Genomic DNA, 15,860 nt, shown 5'->3' with positions numbered 1-15,860 from the left:
GTGCCGGCAAGCACTGCACTTGAGTGATTTGGGGAGAAAGGACCATCTACCTTCCCTGGAGAGAGCAATTGTGCGAATTGTGCTCTCTCTGTGCTCTCGCTGGCTGCCGATGGCTAGCACCATGACTAGGAATCAAACTACTAATTCTCTAGTCATGGTGAGAGCTCCTTATTCTGTCACTATGGCTGGACCACTCAGAGCCCTGAAAAGACTATTCTATAGACAATTGCTCATTTCAATTCTCTGCACACATTTGAAATGATTTTTAACTGAACAAAAAGCAGTACAGCACAACCTGCTGTGAGTTCATGAACGAAAGCAGTTCTAGTGGCATGATGCTCATTACAAGCTAAATACTACTTTTACTGCCAAATGATTTAGTGTTTAATGCCATATGATATCAGTGTTGGGTAACAAGACAATAAGTTACTATGCTCTAATATCCTGGAATGACAGTGTAACGATTTACAGTTCAATCTGTCTATTGCCACAGTCTCATTCTGGGCCACACTGCCCCACCAGTAAAACTGGTTTGGACATGCCACTGAAAAAACACCAAGTGCTGCTAGTATTTGGAATATATCCTTTTTTATTCCAAATGATTTATGTCTCTATATATTTACCTTTAGAGGGTGGTGGCCCTCCTACATAACCCCACATTTTATAGCAATAATAATAACAATATAATCTGAATCATTTTCATCTTCTCAATTATGCCTGGAACAAAAATAAGAGAAAGGTCATAAGAGAAAGGGAAAAAAGGAAAATGTGAACCAATCCTGTTTGTACATTCACACGTCTAACAGCTCACTTGCACACCAAGGAACTCACATGCTCTCTCTCTCTCTCTCTCTCACACACACACACACACACACACACACACACATACAAAAACACACTCACTCTAGCATCAAGCAAAAACATATGCACTTTCACAATTTGGCCTGACTATTTGGACTGATTTATAATTAATTTGAATTAAAATGTACCACAGATTTGTAATGTTCCGGTTTTGCAGCAGCTTCAATACACCTCAACATCTTCACAGATTATCTTCACAGACAATCATTCTTGACAGTAATATGCACATTGTAGTAATATCACTATCAGTCACAGGAGGTGTAGCCTAAACCCTTTCTCAATATGTGTGTATTTTGGAGTGTGTGTAAGGGCATCAACCTTCAAACAGCTCTGTGAAAGTTGTTCTCTTTTCTCCATGAAAACTTACTCTGGCCTTTACTGTGCAGATGTAACTTCCATACTAGCTGCACTTTTTGAGAAATTGTGGGACAGAAAATTTTAAGATCTCTGATAAAAAAAAAATGTTCACAAAAGCAAGTAAAAAAAAAATCTCCAAAATACTATTGTCCACAGCAACACAGAGACATACTGCCATGGTACAAAACAAGAAAAAAAGAAAACAAAACAAAGTTGTAAAAAAAAAAAAAAAAAACTAAAAATATCAGAAAGATCAGAGATCAGAACTCTATAACACGCATTTTCTCCAAACCACTGGTCTTATGGAGCAAGTTCTTCTGAATTACAAAATAAGAGTTAAAACCCATGTCTTTGTCCCCAAAAGTCATTTAAATTCTGTGTAGTTCTGCATGGCCCTCTCAGGGGTTTAAGGTATAGCTCAAGTCATCCAGCTCACAGTTATGGAAGAGAAAAGGAGGAATGCAAACCCCAAAGTTTGGAAGTCATATTCCACTATGATGCCTGGGACATCAATGTTCATCTCCAGGGCTTTTGCTGTCTGACATGTTGCATAGTACATAGTCATGAAGACTACTGTTACATGATTTTGGATGAGCTGTCCCCCACTTTGCATGGACATGATGATGGAGGAGGCAGCAGACTTGGTCCAGTTTTTCCTCTTTCCTCAATCTTGAAAACTTTTTGTCCCTGATACTGTGCTGGTTTCTCTTCTTAAAATATCTTTACAGCCCGTTCCAAAATATCAATTTTTAATGTGGTTCAAGTGATCTAATAAGATGTTAGCAAACCCCCACCTCCCCTCTTTCTGTAACAGACTACATCTGTTCAGTTCGTCCGTGCAACCTTACGCCCACTGAATCAGTCCTGCTTGCAGAGCAGATCTGCAGGAGGTGTTTTTGTGGGTGGGACAGGCCGCGGAGGGGGCGTGGGTTTGGGCTTAGGTCGGCGAGGGCTGGTGGAGCCTCCTCCATCGCTGTCGGTGTTTGTGTTGGAAGATGATGGGGGCGGGGGAGGGGGCAGGCGAGGTAAGGATGAGGTAGCGGAGGCTAAAGGTGGAATGCGTGAGCAGGAGGACGAGGCAGAGCGGAGGCTCTGGATCCGCCGGCACTCCTGGCACACCCGCACGTGAGTGCAACCTCTCGGTGGAGCAGGAGGAAGCATGGGGGCAAGAGGAGGGGGAGGAGGGGTGCTGGACACATTGGCCCCTAGAGGGTCCTCCAGCAGACGCTGTGGACCTGGGCCTACATCTGTGGGACCTCCGCTCACCCCAGGTGCTCCTGCTGCAGCTCCTGCCAGCGGCCCTGTTCCTGCCCCGCTGTAGAGCTTACCGTTGCTGAGACGCATCTCACGGACCAGTCGAACAGGCCGTGCTGCACCCAGAGGGAGACGAGCAGGGTGCCGGAGGATTCCATGAGAAGAGAGAGGCCGCCGCCGCCGCAGACGAGAACTCTTTTTACAGGAGATTGCGTTTCTGAATTCAGTCATCATCTCCTGACACACTGAAACCTAACGAGGTACGAAAAGTTAAAAATAAGAAAAAATAAGAAAGATCAATCAAATGATTTTCACACTCCTGCTTAATTATTTATAATACAATCAGTCACTAATAAGGTATCATATTAGAGTAATAATAAACATAATAAGTAGTAATAAACATGATAAAATTCCCTATGTTTGTGTTGAAACTAGTGCTGTCAACTAGTAAATAGCGTGTTAATGCATATGATTAATCCGCACACTTTCATGCATTAACTGACTCTCTTTACAGAGCCTAGTGACATATTAGCGGTTTTATTTAGTGATACTCCTCTTTTGTGTCCGAGCTTCGTCATGTTAGAGGTAGTTCTCATAATTGCACTGAGATATTTTAAGAAAAAAACTGATTCCAGTTTATTAGGCATATTTATTTGTTCACCTGCCCAACAATTCAAGGGTGTTCTAGCTAGCATTTTAACTTGGGATTAATCATAATTAATTACAGACTATTGTTGAGATTAACATGATTCAACTTTTTTTTTCAATCAAATGCAATTAAAATTGGTCAAAATGGATTATTGCAATTAATAGTTTTGCCTAGAAGCCCTATATAACCTGGTTTTGTGAGTATTTTGACTTACTAGAAAGTCTCTGGCACCAGAAACAGACTCTGGTTTCTCTAGATTCCACTAAAAAGGGGTCATCTTAAGCAATCAATTAAGCCACTGATTAACACTTGTTCTGTGTCTACGCTGTCTACTATCCATATGCTGTTGAGAGTGTCTGTTAAAGCAAATGACTGCTACACAGAATAATGTTTTTGCATGAGATAACCTTTCTCAGCTCAGAAACCTAAGAGAGGAGGATGAAGAAAGGAGCAAAGAAGTGAAGGTTTTTATATATTAAAAAAAATGATTAAAAAAGAAATATGATGTCATCCAGTATTTTTTTTTTGTGAATGGTGAATAAAAATAGTCACTGTGACTAAAAAGTCACAAAAACATTACATATGAAAATATGTATGCCACAGATTTGTAAGGGTTAAACACGAACTGTAATAAACTGAATGCAATAAAAATATATATATTTATAAGACAATTAAGACTCAAACTAAAACTTACCATACTTAAATTAGGAAATGGAGAAAATGAGGAAATATAAGTGAAGGAAAAAAGACAGATGAAAAATATGGAATAAAACTGAGATGAATTAAGGAAGACAAAAAAAGTAGGGAAAAGAACATGAAGAGTGTGCTTTTCTTGCCCATAAACAACCTACATAGTAAACTGCAGACGCTAAGTGAGCAGATGCTAAGACGATCCATCACTCTGAACCACACTAAGCCATGCCAAATACACCTCAACCCACACAATAAATCAACATTCCCCACCTCATAGCATAACTACATAAAGAATATACTGCACTCACAGACATATTCAGAGACACATACACACACACACAAAACAACACAGAATCTGCGGTTGTGGTAACCTACTGGTGCATGTCTGTGATTTCGGCCAGGGCAGGAGTGAGGGCGTACCTCATCAGTCTCAGCCGAACGGCGTGTGGACCATACGAATTCCATTATGGCCACAAACACAGCAATGATCAGCCCACAAATCAGGACCACAAAGATGCCACCAATATTTTCCATTCCAAGACCTAAAGGACAAAAAAGAAGTGTCAGCAGCACATACACACTTTATTTGTCTACAATATCAGGGCATTAAAGGGTATGGTCTTCATCATATGGTCTTATGCAAAATTGTAGATTGATAATGACATATTAGCCTTTTTAACCAACATAAAAAATGGGCTTTATTTACCAACTTTGCAAAAAACTAAGTAATTAATGCCACAAGACAAGAAAAGGCTATAAGAGGAGAGCCAAGCATTTTCTGATTGCAGTTTCAACAGTGTAGATTATTATTAAAAAGTGGCATTTCAGGGGAACTGTTAAGATCAAGATGAGATCTGCAAGACCAAAACATTTTTGAGAGAACTGATCTGATATTGCTGGTCAGAAATTCAAATCAAAACCTCCATTAGACTGTCAAGAACCTGCAGAAAGGTATAGCTGAATAAAGAGGGTGGGGCACTGTTCCACTGTGCGGCGTTGCTTTCACAATTATAATATAGGACTATAACAAGGATAGAATTATAACAAGGACACTTGATGTGCCATCTGTTGTCTAAAAGCTGCACACTGGAGTGTTGCTAGTTTTTACAGTGGTAAAAAGTCATACCACAACCTCACCAAAGACCTGGATGCAGTTTAAGCAGGCTGAGAGATATTTTGGGCGTGGACTAGTGGAAAAAAAATTGCATTAGCAATATTAGCCTTGCAGCTTAATTTAAACCAAAAACATCTTGGTTCGTTAACTGGAAAATTTAGCTAAAACATTCCTTACAATCTAATATAATCTATATACTATATCTACAATATCTAATAATCTACAAGAATCTAATACTACATCTTATAAATCTACTACTATATCTAATACACACCCTACTAAAACTCTTCAATAAATATTTCTATATTATGAACCATATTTATATCAGTGATCAAAGACTCTACTCTAGCATCAGTCTATTCATACCTACTGCATTACCTTAAGCATTTTCTTGCCTAAGTCCTCTGAGACTGTGCCTCCTGTTTTTACTAATATGTGTTTCTGACCTGTTACACACACATACACACAAACTCTCAGCTCTGACAAAGTACAGATGCTATTTTCTCATCAATCCCTTCAGTGTGTCTCACATAAACAGGAAATACACAGGGCAGAAAACAACATCATGCCAGAGCAACACAGATACTCTCTCTCACTCACTCACTCACTCACTTCACATTTAGATAAAAATGTAGAGATTACCATAGAGACAGTAAAAGCCAGACCTTGCGATGGCTGTGTTAATGTAGAATTTACCAAATTCATATTTTGTAGCCTTGGTTTGGTTCTTTAAATTATGTTGTTAACACAAAGCTCCATTGCCTCCGGCTTGAGATATTTTTTGCCAACTAAGTATTACCTAGGGGGGAAAAAAGTAGTTTTATAAATATCCTGTATTCTGCCCTCAAGGATAAACAAGATATCTAAGGTAACACTAAAGTAGGTAAACAACACACATATGCCACACTAAAGTTATTCTTGTCGAGAAGCTTATCGAAGAAACCAAATGTAAATCTCACTGTTCCATCAGTTTTAACGCAGTGAAATGCTGAGCATTTGTAACTCATCCACATTTATCTAGCTATATTAGGTTTGTTGTTTTGGAGCTAAAATGTTACGGCAACATATACTGAAATGTAGTATTAAGGTTAATAATGTGATGTGGTTTCAGTGCATTAATACTCCAACACTGTGTATTGTAACAGTCTTGTATTGTAGCACTTATCATTTCTGTTCAAAACAGGCCACCTGTACCATAACATTGTTTTACTTGACAAATGTCCATATAATTGTAATATACTGTACATCACACTAGATTATACGCCTCTAATATTATACACCCCACTCTTTTGTATATATTCACATATTTGTCTGTGTTTGGCTCCTTTTATAGCTAATGTTTTACAAATATTATCCAAGTATATTATTTGGCTGTTAATTTAGTATATGATATGCCATATGCATCTAACAGATTGTATTTGTAACAAACTTAGCAAAATAAAACAGATTTTGATCCTCACCAAAATTAGGTGCAGTTTCTCTTTGAACATCATATAAAGAGGTACAAAGCATAAACCCCCCCTTGAGTTACACCCAGTCTCTCCAGATTTCACTGCAATTCTGCTACCTACCTAATTGATACAGTTCAAGACCTAGAACAGATCAGATCACCATTGTGTCTGCACACCATACATTCCACTATTCATACAGTTTAGAAAAGCTGTGTTATAAGGGGTTTTTAGAACCTGACTCTCTTGTGTTTACAGTACTGCTCAAACTTCAGTTCAAATAATGTGTATCTACACATGAACCCGACGGTAAACAAACCCTAAGCTGCAGCTCCTTATCTAGTGAAACAATGAAGTAAACAAAAGACAAAAGCTTTTGTTTGTACTGCTGAAGATAAATGGGCTAATTTATGGCTAACTGTAACTAATCCTGCTGAAACTATGTGACAACCAAACCTATCGTAGACCATTGCTGTTTCATGTAAGGTAAAAAAAAAGGTTGAAAGCCTTGCTGATCCCTCTAACTGGTGCATATTCTAGTTAAGGACAGAAAAAGAAAATGGAAACTAGTTAACTATACACATACATACAATAACCAGACATAATATTGGCACCACTGACAGGTAAAGTGGAAAAACATTGATTATCTTCATCTACAGTGGCATCTGTCACGGAGTGGGATATATTAGGCAGCAAGTAAACAGTCAGTTCTTGACGTTGTGTTGAAAGCAGTGATACAAGAAAGGACAACCAGTAAACGACTAGGGCCCTAGAGACATAGGTACCTAGGGCTCACGGATCCGTGGAAGTTCCACCTTAAAACATACAGGATTTAAAGGATCTGCTGCTAATGTCTTGGTGACCGATACCACAGAATGCGTTCCCCATCCTGAAGAAGCCAACTCTAGACAGCTTGGACTTCAAGAACTACAGACCAGCGGCTCTTCCCTTTTTTTTCTTCCTAAAAGTCCTTGAACATTCTGTCTACAAACAACTGTGTCTCTTTCTCACTCAGAGCAACCACCAGGACTCTGACCAGTCTGGCTTCAAACTGGCACACGTTAATGAGACTACTCTCATTACAGTAACAGAAAAGGCCCAGGCTGCATGATCGGCCCCCTGTGACATGGCTACTTCTGCTCACCACTCCTATGCTGATGACACTCAACTCATCCTGTCTTTCCCACCATCTAAGGTTTCAACTCGCATTTCTGCATGTCTCACTGACCTCTCATCATGGATGACAGCCAATCACCTGAAACTTAACCCCAGCAAACTTACCTTTGAGAATTCACTGGTAACTCCATCTGCAGAAGCACAAAGCCTTGGTGTAGTCGTGGATGAACAGTTATCGATCTTAACTCAGGTTGTAAACCTGACTCATCATGCAGATTTCTACTCTACAACATCCCAAGCTGTTGCCCATATGTGCATGATTTTATGCACTGCAGTACCGTCATACGATTGGCTGATATATAATTTCAGAAATTAGTTTATGAACAGATCTTTCGAAGAACAAACTTGGTGGGTGTATATATATAGTAAAAAGTAAGAACGTCTTGTTTTTCAGCCAACTTATTAAAGGACTGATTAACTAAACTCTGTATTGCAATGTACTGCTTCTTTGTATCTATTCTAAAGCTAGTATTTTCAGACCTCCCAGGATACTTCTTGATGAGACTAAGGAGATGAGTTCAGCTGGAGTTGACTGAGCTGTGAGTTGAAGGTTTCTTGCAGAAGCAGCAGAGTTAGTCTGAGCTATTAGCTGGAATTTTCTCACTGAGGCAGCATGCTTTGTCTGAAGCAAGAACTATGACTTTCTTTTGGAGGCAGCAGGGTTTGGCCGGGCCGTAAGCTGGGAATTTCTAACTGAGGCAGCAGGGTTTGGCCGGGCCATGAGCAGTGGAGCTTGTCAACGCAACTTTTAGATTGTGATTGCGAGTGTGTGTGTTTTGTTTATTGTCTTGCATTCTTGTAAAGCACTTTGGGCACTTTACTTGCTTAAAAAATATTAGGCAGCCTTGAAAATATACTGCTTATTTCAGTGGAAAGAGTTTGTCTAATATCCATAACAAATAAATGCTCCAGATCTCCTTTCTTTCATTACTCCTAACATCAACAGCTCCTTGTGATCAGGTCATGCACCATCCATACTCTTGGTGGTGATATAATTGTATGTTGATCTTACATGCCAAATGTTCACTGTATCAAAGTTATAGCACTGCATTAATGTAGCACTGACACATGATTAAGCCTAAGAGTCTTCTTTTGCAAAAAGCCTTATAAGGAAAGTACAAAAAAGGCAATTCACCCTTAGCTCGATGGTCCTCCTCTTTGGGGCATTCCCCTCCCTCCCACCACCTGCGCTTCAGAATCTCCAACCTGTTGTTCTCCTGTAGCTGCAGTACTCCAAGAGTTATTTCATCTCTGAACGGCGAGCCTGAGATAAGGGAAGAGAGGGAATAATAACAATTATTATATTCAGTAGTCTTTTAAAGACTCTTCCATTAATATTGAGATGTTAAAAATATAAATGTTTCAGTAAAAGTAAAAGAAAGAAAAACTGTATATATAAGCACCTCAACCTCAATGAATGAATGAACGAAACCTCTCCTTTCTTCTATGTTTGACTTGAGACTTGACTTTGCCTGAGAGTTGCTCAATTTGTGTGCAGTGTTGGGAAAATACAGGGTAATGATGATGTATAGTGTGAACTGTCACTGGCTTTGGGGGCATTAGTAGTCAGCTTCATATGTTGATGTTGGCACTGCCAATCTTTTGACCACTTTGCAGTTTAGTCAATAGCATTTTTATATGATCGTCTTTACACAGTGATATCTTAGTAGATGAAATAGCTTAATAGAGGAAAATGCATTTGTGAAACATTGTACACGAACAAGTGGATGCTTTTTCCATGTAAATGAATGATTACTGTGCACAGGCTCAGATTTGACCTTGATACTAGGTGACTGGCTTGTGTCTTAACCATTAGACCATTAGGCCAGTTTGGCAATGGCTGAGCTATGCATTATATAATTGCCTACTTACAGCTAAGTATGTGAGTATTTGCTGATGTAGTCCAGATCCACTATGAGAAAACTGTAATAATAAGTTCACACTAAATTCACACTAATTCCAGCAAGTTAGCCTGTTCCCCTGACATTAATATATTTCCACCCATTCACTGGGTGAGGATAACTCAGTTGAGCCCCATGATTATTTATTTTGCCCCTTGTCTAACTGATCCATTGACTGTTGGTCCTCTGAATAGTTAGTACTGGAAAGCTGCCAACTGAATTTTAAATTACTGCACCTCTTCTGGGTACTTCAGAGATACCAAGACAGCAGATGTGAGGGCTTTTATCTCTTAATTAAAACTACAGTAATAACCAGGCATTGTTTTCACAAATAAACAGCACATATAGGGCTTTTAGTATTTTTCAGTTGCCATGGACGTTATCTTCTTTATTTAAGCAACTCAAAGGCAACATGTTCTAATATGTCTGTCCTACGGGTGCAGTGGTGACAACACCATCTGGGCTCCAGGTTGCCATGGAAGCGGCTGGGGGGTGTCCATGGCGACCGTCCTTATGATGAATGTAGTGGGTGAGAGGATGTTATCACTAGGCACCAGAACTTCGGGTGGCAACCGCAGATGTCAGCTGGAAGGAGGATGGGGGGAGTGGGTTGCAGGGAGTGGGTTGCAGGGAGGGGAGCGAGTGGGGATTGAGAGTTTGCACTCCTACAGGGAAAAAAACACGGTGTAATGTGAGGATAGACTTTGAAGATAGCGGTTCCTCATGACTTCCTGGCCCCTCATTTCAGGAACAGTAATAGGATGATGTGATTAAGAGTGCACAGGGATGATTTAGGGCAATGCGCAAAAGGGCAGTGGGGGTTGGTTGAGCCTTGTGATAATTTGGCTGTTTGAGTTGGTCTAGCAAAGAGTAAGAAGATCAAAAGCATGTACTATTTCGTCATGTTCTCTGTCTGTGTGCATAATTTTAAGTCTAACTGCATAGTTTTAAAGGTAGCAGCAAAGCCAAAACATGCTTTTGTATGAGTTAACATTTTATATGAGTAAAGGAGTGGGAATTTTACTGAAAAATGTGCTAAAAATTAAATAATGGTCAAGGTGGCTGGAAAAAAAAAAATGTCATCCAGGCAAAACCGTACTCCTGGTAAGCCAACTGGTTAGGCCAGAGTAGCTGATTGACCAGCACAGGCTTTGTTTTTATTTCAGTGTAATAGCTTAGCTCATCTACCACAATGACTTGCAAAAGCTGGTTATGTTGGCTGACCAGGTTTGTCATACTGGTGGAACCCACTAGTCATGTTGGTTATACTCGTCAACCAGCTTGGTTATGCTGGATATGGTGGTTGACCAGTTTCAAAATACTGGTTATGCTGGTCAAGCTGCTCAAACTTACTTAATAACACTGGTTAATCAGCTTAATCATGCTACTTATATGAACACAGATTTATTTTGGGATAATTGCAGCCTTTCCTCTTTCTTCATTTTGTCACAACGCACTAGATAACTGAAGCAGCCCAAAATGAATAGAGTGGAATCTCATTGAAAACAAGTATCCTGACACTTTTCTATTCTCTTTCCTTTCTTCTCTCTCTCAATGAAAATACTAATGGAAAGAAGTATTAAATAATACACCAAACACTCTTTAACACTAAAAAACATTTAACACCTAAAAAGTACAGCAACACAGTCAACCAAATAACCACGTTTGATTGAGTAGTTTCAATTAAATTTGAGTTTTCTTACAATTGATTTTTGTTAACTGCATGTTGCATTTAAGGATTACCTGTGTATTGGTTAGTAGGGTGTATAGTAAACCTCTTTCCCATCTTCTTCCATATTTCCTTGATGAACCACCCACCTCCTTAGATCCTAAGACCTCCCTCACTCCCTGTCCCCAATGAAAAATACCTTCAGCAATCTTCTAAATGTCACCTTCAACTAGAGCTCCATCACTACCTCACAGTAACACCACTACAGACACCGTGTTGCCTATCTTGTAGCTACATCAGTTGGCTGTTTTGGCAGGTAATATCTGTCAGGGAGGCTGCTCGACGCTCTCCTCATCTCTGGACTCACTCATTCATCTTGTCGCAAACCTTTCCTGACACTTCTCTAATCCCTGTGCCAGAGCAGTGGTCAGTAGTAGCTACACTAAATGCCGAAAAACAACACCAAAGCTCCAGGCCAGTGTAATACACTACAGACACTACACTTCACCACAAACACTGTTAACCTTGAACATCTACTGAATCTTTAAGGGCTGAAAATGTAGCTGGACTATTTTGTAAAGAGACTGAAAGTCAGGCAGAATATTATAATATAAAATACTGTGAATGTAATACACTTTACAATATATCAAAATATACTGATGAACTGGTGTAACGTGGTTAGCCTGCATTATTTTAATCTGAACAGGGTTTTTTTTGGATCCTGTAAACACCTTAAATCATCAAAATGTTAATATTTCATTATCATTATCTAAAGTTGGTCTTACAGTACTTACAGTACAATATATCCTTTTTTAGTTTTTATCTTAGGGCCCTTTTTTGAAAGATATTCATACCAATTTCTTTAAAACATTTAGTAGTAATCTTTATTTATGCTTGACAATGAGCATAAAAAATGTAGCAGTGTTTTGACAATTGCTTTCATCTATCAAGCAAAAACATGTGACTGGTTGGTTAGTCAAATTGTCTTTTCTTGTTAAACTTAAATTTGGGCACAGTGGGTGGACTAAAGCACCATCTCTTTTTTTTCTCCTCTCCCTCCTGACTTACCCAGTGGCATGCCGATGCCATAGCCCTTGGTGTCCAACAGGCCTCCTATCTGTGTGAGATTGCAGTTGTGGCGTCGGTGGTACTCATTCATGGTGCTCTCTAGAAGAAAGGCGTATTTGGAGTTCAGCACACGCGCAATGCCCTCCTCTGTACTCTTCACAAATACACTTGGTTGCTTGGAGTACATGTAGTTCCACATGCGCTGGTAGGTCTGGTAACGTGAGTTCTGTGAAAGAGAGTGCGAGGGTGGTGAGCAAAAGAAATTTTTAATTAGTGAAAAATGACTCAGCAAATTGGGAGGAAATTTGTGCTGGCTTAGATCTCTTCCTCAAGTTTGTGTAAGAGTGTTTAATACTGTGGGTTAGCTGCAACGCATTACTGAAAAGTGAGAGCATAAGAAGAGTGTCAGCAATCTTTATTTTACAGCCCCCATATAACACACACAACATGGTGACAACACTGATTCGATATCCACAATTTCTATTGGGCCAACATCTGCAGAATCTGCTAATTTAATTCAATTCTGTAGCAAATACAGCCTGAAATATTTCGTAATATTACGGGTAACTGTCTCAAGATCAGACTGATGGCAGAAAATTCTAATATACAAATAAAACTACTTTTGCTTGACTCCACATGCTACGCTCACCACTGATATGAATAATAGCACCTGCTGCAAATTGTAAATGCAATGTTTACAGCATGTCTGCCAGAACCAGAGGCCAAGGAGGCATTTGACCCACCACTGTGATTTACTCATTTTAAGGGCAACAATACAATGCATGTCCATGTATCTAAATGCTCAGGATGGAATAATGCTAATACTACTGGCATATATAAGCAACATTCAGATGTAAATTTTAAACAGGTACTCCAGGACTTCCTCCACAGTCTCCAGGAAATGATTTTAGTCCAGCGTAGGCCAAGCCTCTCAGTCACCAACCCGAGGACACTCATGTGCATAGTGATGGCATGGCTATATTTATCTCGCTAATGTAATCTTATTCTGTGCAAATTACTTTTTAACTTTGTTACCTATTTACTTTAACTGTGTAATTTACTACTCCTCTTTGCCCATTTTACATTATTAGGTTTAATGACATCAAGTTCCATTCTGCTATAATTTTATTGCGTTATCTATCTGAGTTATTTAATTCATATATAATTGCATTTATTATATTCAGTGCTTTAGACATGAGGTGGCAAAAAATCATGGCTAATGCAGAATAAGGGGTGTTTAATATTAAATTCAGTATTTTACAACAGCTTAAAAACAGACAGATACAATCCCGCTGCTTTGACGTGATAAAAAAATAAATAAGGAAACCAAACAACTTAACCACTGAATACTGTGCCAACAGTGGCATAAGGCTATAAACCTAGTGAATGTTAAAAGGTAAAAAATCTGACCATGAAGAAGGTCATGGTGCTGCCTCCATGGATGGTGCCATATTGAATGTTGGTCTGATCTGCCAGGTCATCTGCTGACTCAATGGGCACTTCCATTCTCTGAACTGTCAGAAACGCAGCCAGGTTGGCTGTATATGAGGAGATGATGATCAGTGTAAACGCCCACCTGATGAACCACACATAAATCACAAACACATGCAGTTAGCGTACACAGTACAGCATCTGGTCATATCTGTCAGATGTTTGATTAAATGTAACCCATACACAAACACACACACACACACACACACACACACACACACACACACACACACACACACACACCCATTCAGCATATGGTTAGGAGAGAGAGGTATGTTCTTGAGCATATGGGCTGACTAGAGAAACAGATCGGAAATGGAATAATGGCGAGAAGGAGAAGGAGGGGGCTCATTTGTCATCTGAGAGCGAGAGAGAGAAGAGGAAAGAGAATGAGGGCTTAAATGATGATCTGAAACCAAGTTATAAAATGTGCATAATTTCACCCCATATGCACTCACAGTAATGACTAGATCAGCTCAATATTAAACTGAGGCTGTTTAAACTGAGCTGAGTTTAAAGCCAGTGACAGACAGAAAGACTCTTAGACAGACCCTCCCACATGTTCACTAGACCTTACATTTAGTTTACAGGCCATGATCCCCACACTGTAATATAAATATATGCACACACATTTAAAATACATTACACTAGAGCTCAAATGGTGCCACATACATTAGTTATCTAGTCATATTTAGCAAATTCATTTCTTTCAAGCAAATATTTTCCTCTAATGTAGGTGACTGGTGATTATTTAAGGTCAAGCAATATTTTTCATGTTATTTTGATGTGATGTGTGAAAATCACAAAACCCAATATACACAGATGATTCAGACTTCAAAATAAACACAGAAAGTCTCTGTAGCCAAAACAATTGATTTGGTCAGAGTGTAAGATGCCTCCAGCGAAAAGTCTGAAGAACAGACAACTTCTATCAGAACACTTTTAACTGTTTAGTGCTCTTCATCAATAGTATGACACCAGGGATGCTAATGGAGGTACAAAAGCAATACGGTTATGCGGGAGGTTTTTAGCACCTGAACTCTTGCTTTAATTGTGTATCTAGAACACCCTTATTAAAAGAGAGATTTTGAAGAAGAGAGTGATTAGCCGAGGCACTGCTGACACATTATTCACACTACACTCCCCACAACAGCACTTTACAAAGGACATCACCTCCAGATTTCCAGTAGTATCATTTTCTCACTCTCTATTTCTTCTCTCTCCCTCTTACTCACAAACACACATCCAGAACCTTGCACACAAACCCACACATACTCACCAGACACCGCTAACACATCTGGTGGAGAGGGCCCGGGGCATGATTTCCGAACCCTGCTGCATGAAGCCTCCTACCGGAAACCACAGGCTGTTTCCTAGAGTGTACTGATTCTCCAGCAGGTCCCTGCGCTCCCGCAGGCACGGGTGGGGGTTATACCACTCATAAGGACTCAGCCTGAAAAAATTGTGTTTGAGTTTACAACAGAGACATGCAGAAGAAAGCCAGAAGTAGGATTATCATCCCATTTATTCTTTGTCCAATAATAAACTATTAACTGCTCATTGCTAAACCGTGTATGTAACCGAGTGTATGTATCATCCTAACCCACATACTTAATGTACAAAAAGCATGAAAGAACCTTCATGTGTGAAGGTTGCAATATGTGAACACATTAAGTTGTGTAGGAGTGTGTGTTAATGACTCGTAAAGCTGAGGGAATTGGGGAGGAGGAGAGAGTGTGGGTGAGATTAATGAAAATGTCGAGGTAGAGGGTGCTGTTGGCCAACCTCACTGTGCACGTTCTTTGAGCAAAGCATCCTACACAAACATCCTCACCTTGACGTTCTGAGCAGATTGTTAACACCATCTTACCCAGTAATACGTTTAAAGCATTAAGCTTTGTCTGATTTTCTGCCACCAGGGTAGTTTAAAAGCACACTTAGATAGAGTACTGCTCAAATGTTAAGGTTTTTATTGAGCATCCTATCTCAAGACTTTAATTACTGACAATGACAATTTAATTACTGCTTTATTCTTAGTGTTATACAGCTTTCACAGTCATATGAAATCTTTTAACAGCCCAGTTCATCATTTTTTGACACATATAACATTTCTTCCCTTTTTTCCAGATTGTTAGTTTCTCCCAAATTATAAATTTTTACACATTTATTTGCAATAAAA

General features: G+C 39.4%; 1 protein-coding gene across 5 annotated transcripts in view; it reads right to left on the bottom strand.

Annotated features, from left to right (window-relative positions):
• Positions 1-569: 569 nt before the first annotated feature.
• Positions 570-15,860, bottom strand: part of LOC140551821 (glutamate receptor ionotropic, kainate 5) — a 126,004-nt gene continuing 110,713 nt past the window's right edge. For 4 of the 5 annotated variants that reach the window (XM_072675534.1, XM_072675532.1, XM_072675533.1 and 1 more), the window contains 6 exons: positions 14,961-15,134; positions 13,601-13,766; positions 12,191-12,416; positions 8,688-8,816; positions 4,190-4,356; positions 570-2,724 (listed from right to left, as the gene is read on the bottom strand). In XM_072675534.1, the coding sequence (XP_072531635.1) occupies positions 2,077-2,724; positions 4,190-4,356; positions 8,688-8,816; positions 12,191-12,416; positions 13,601-13,766; positions 14,961-15,134 (1,510 nt within the window). In that variant the 3' untranslated portion in view covers positions 570-2,076. The remainder of the gene's footprint in view (positions 2,725-4,189; positions 4,357-8,687; positions 8,817-12,190; positions 12,417-13,600; positions 13,767-14,960; positions 15,135-15,860) is intronic. The other variant, XM_072675535.1, reaches the window with a different exon arrangement.

This window comes from Salminus brasiliensis, chromosome 3 (genome assembly GCF_030463535.1).
Source record: "Salminus brasiliensis chromosome 3, fSalBra1.hap2, whole genome shotgun sequence".
Lineage (NCBI taxonomy): Eukaryota > Metazoa > Chordata > Actinopteri > Characiformes > Bryconidae > Salminus > Salminus brasiliensis.
This window is presented reverse-complemented; position numbering and strand designations above follow the sequence as displayed.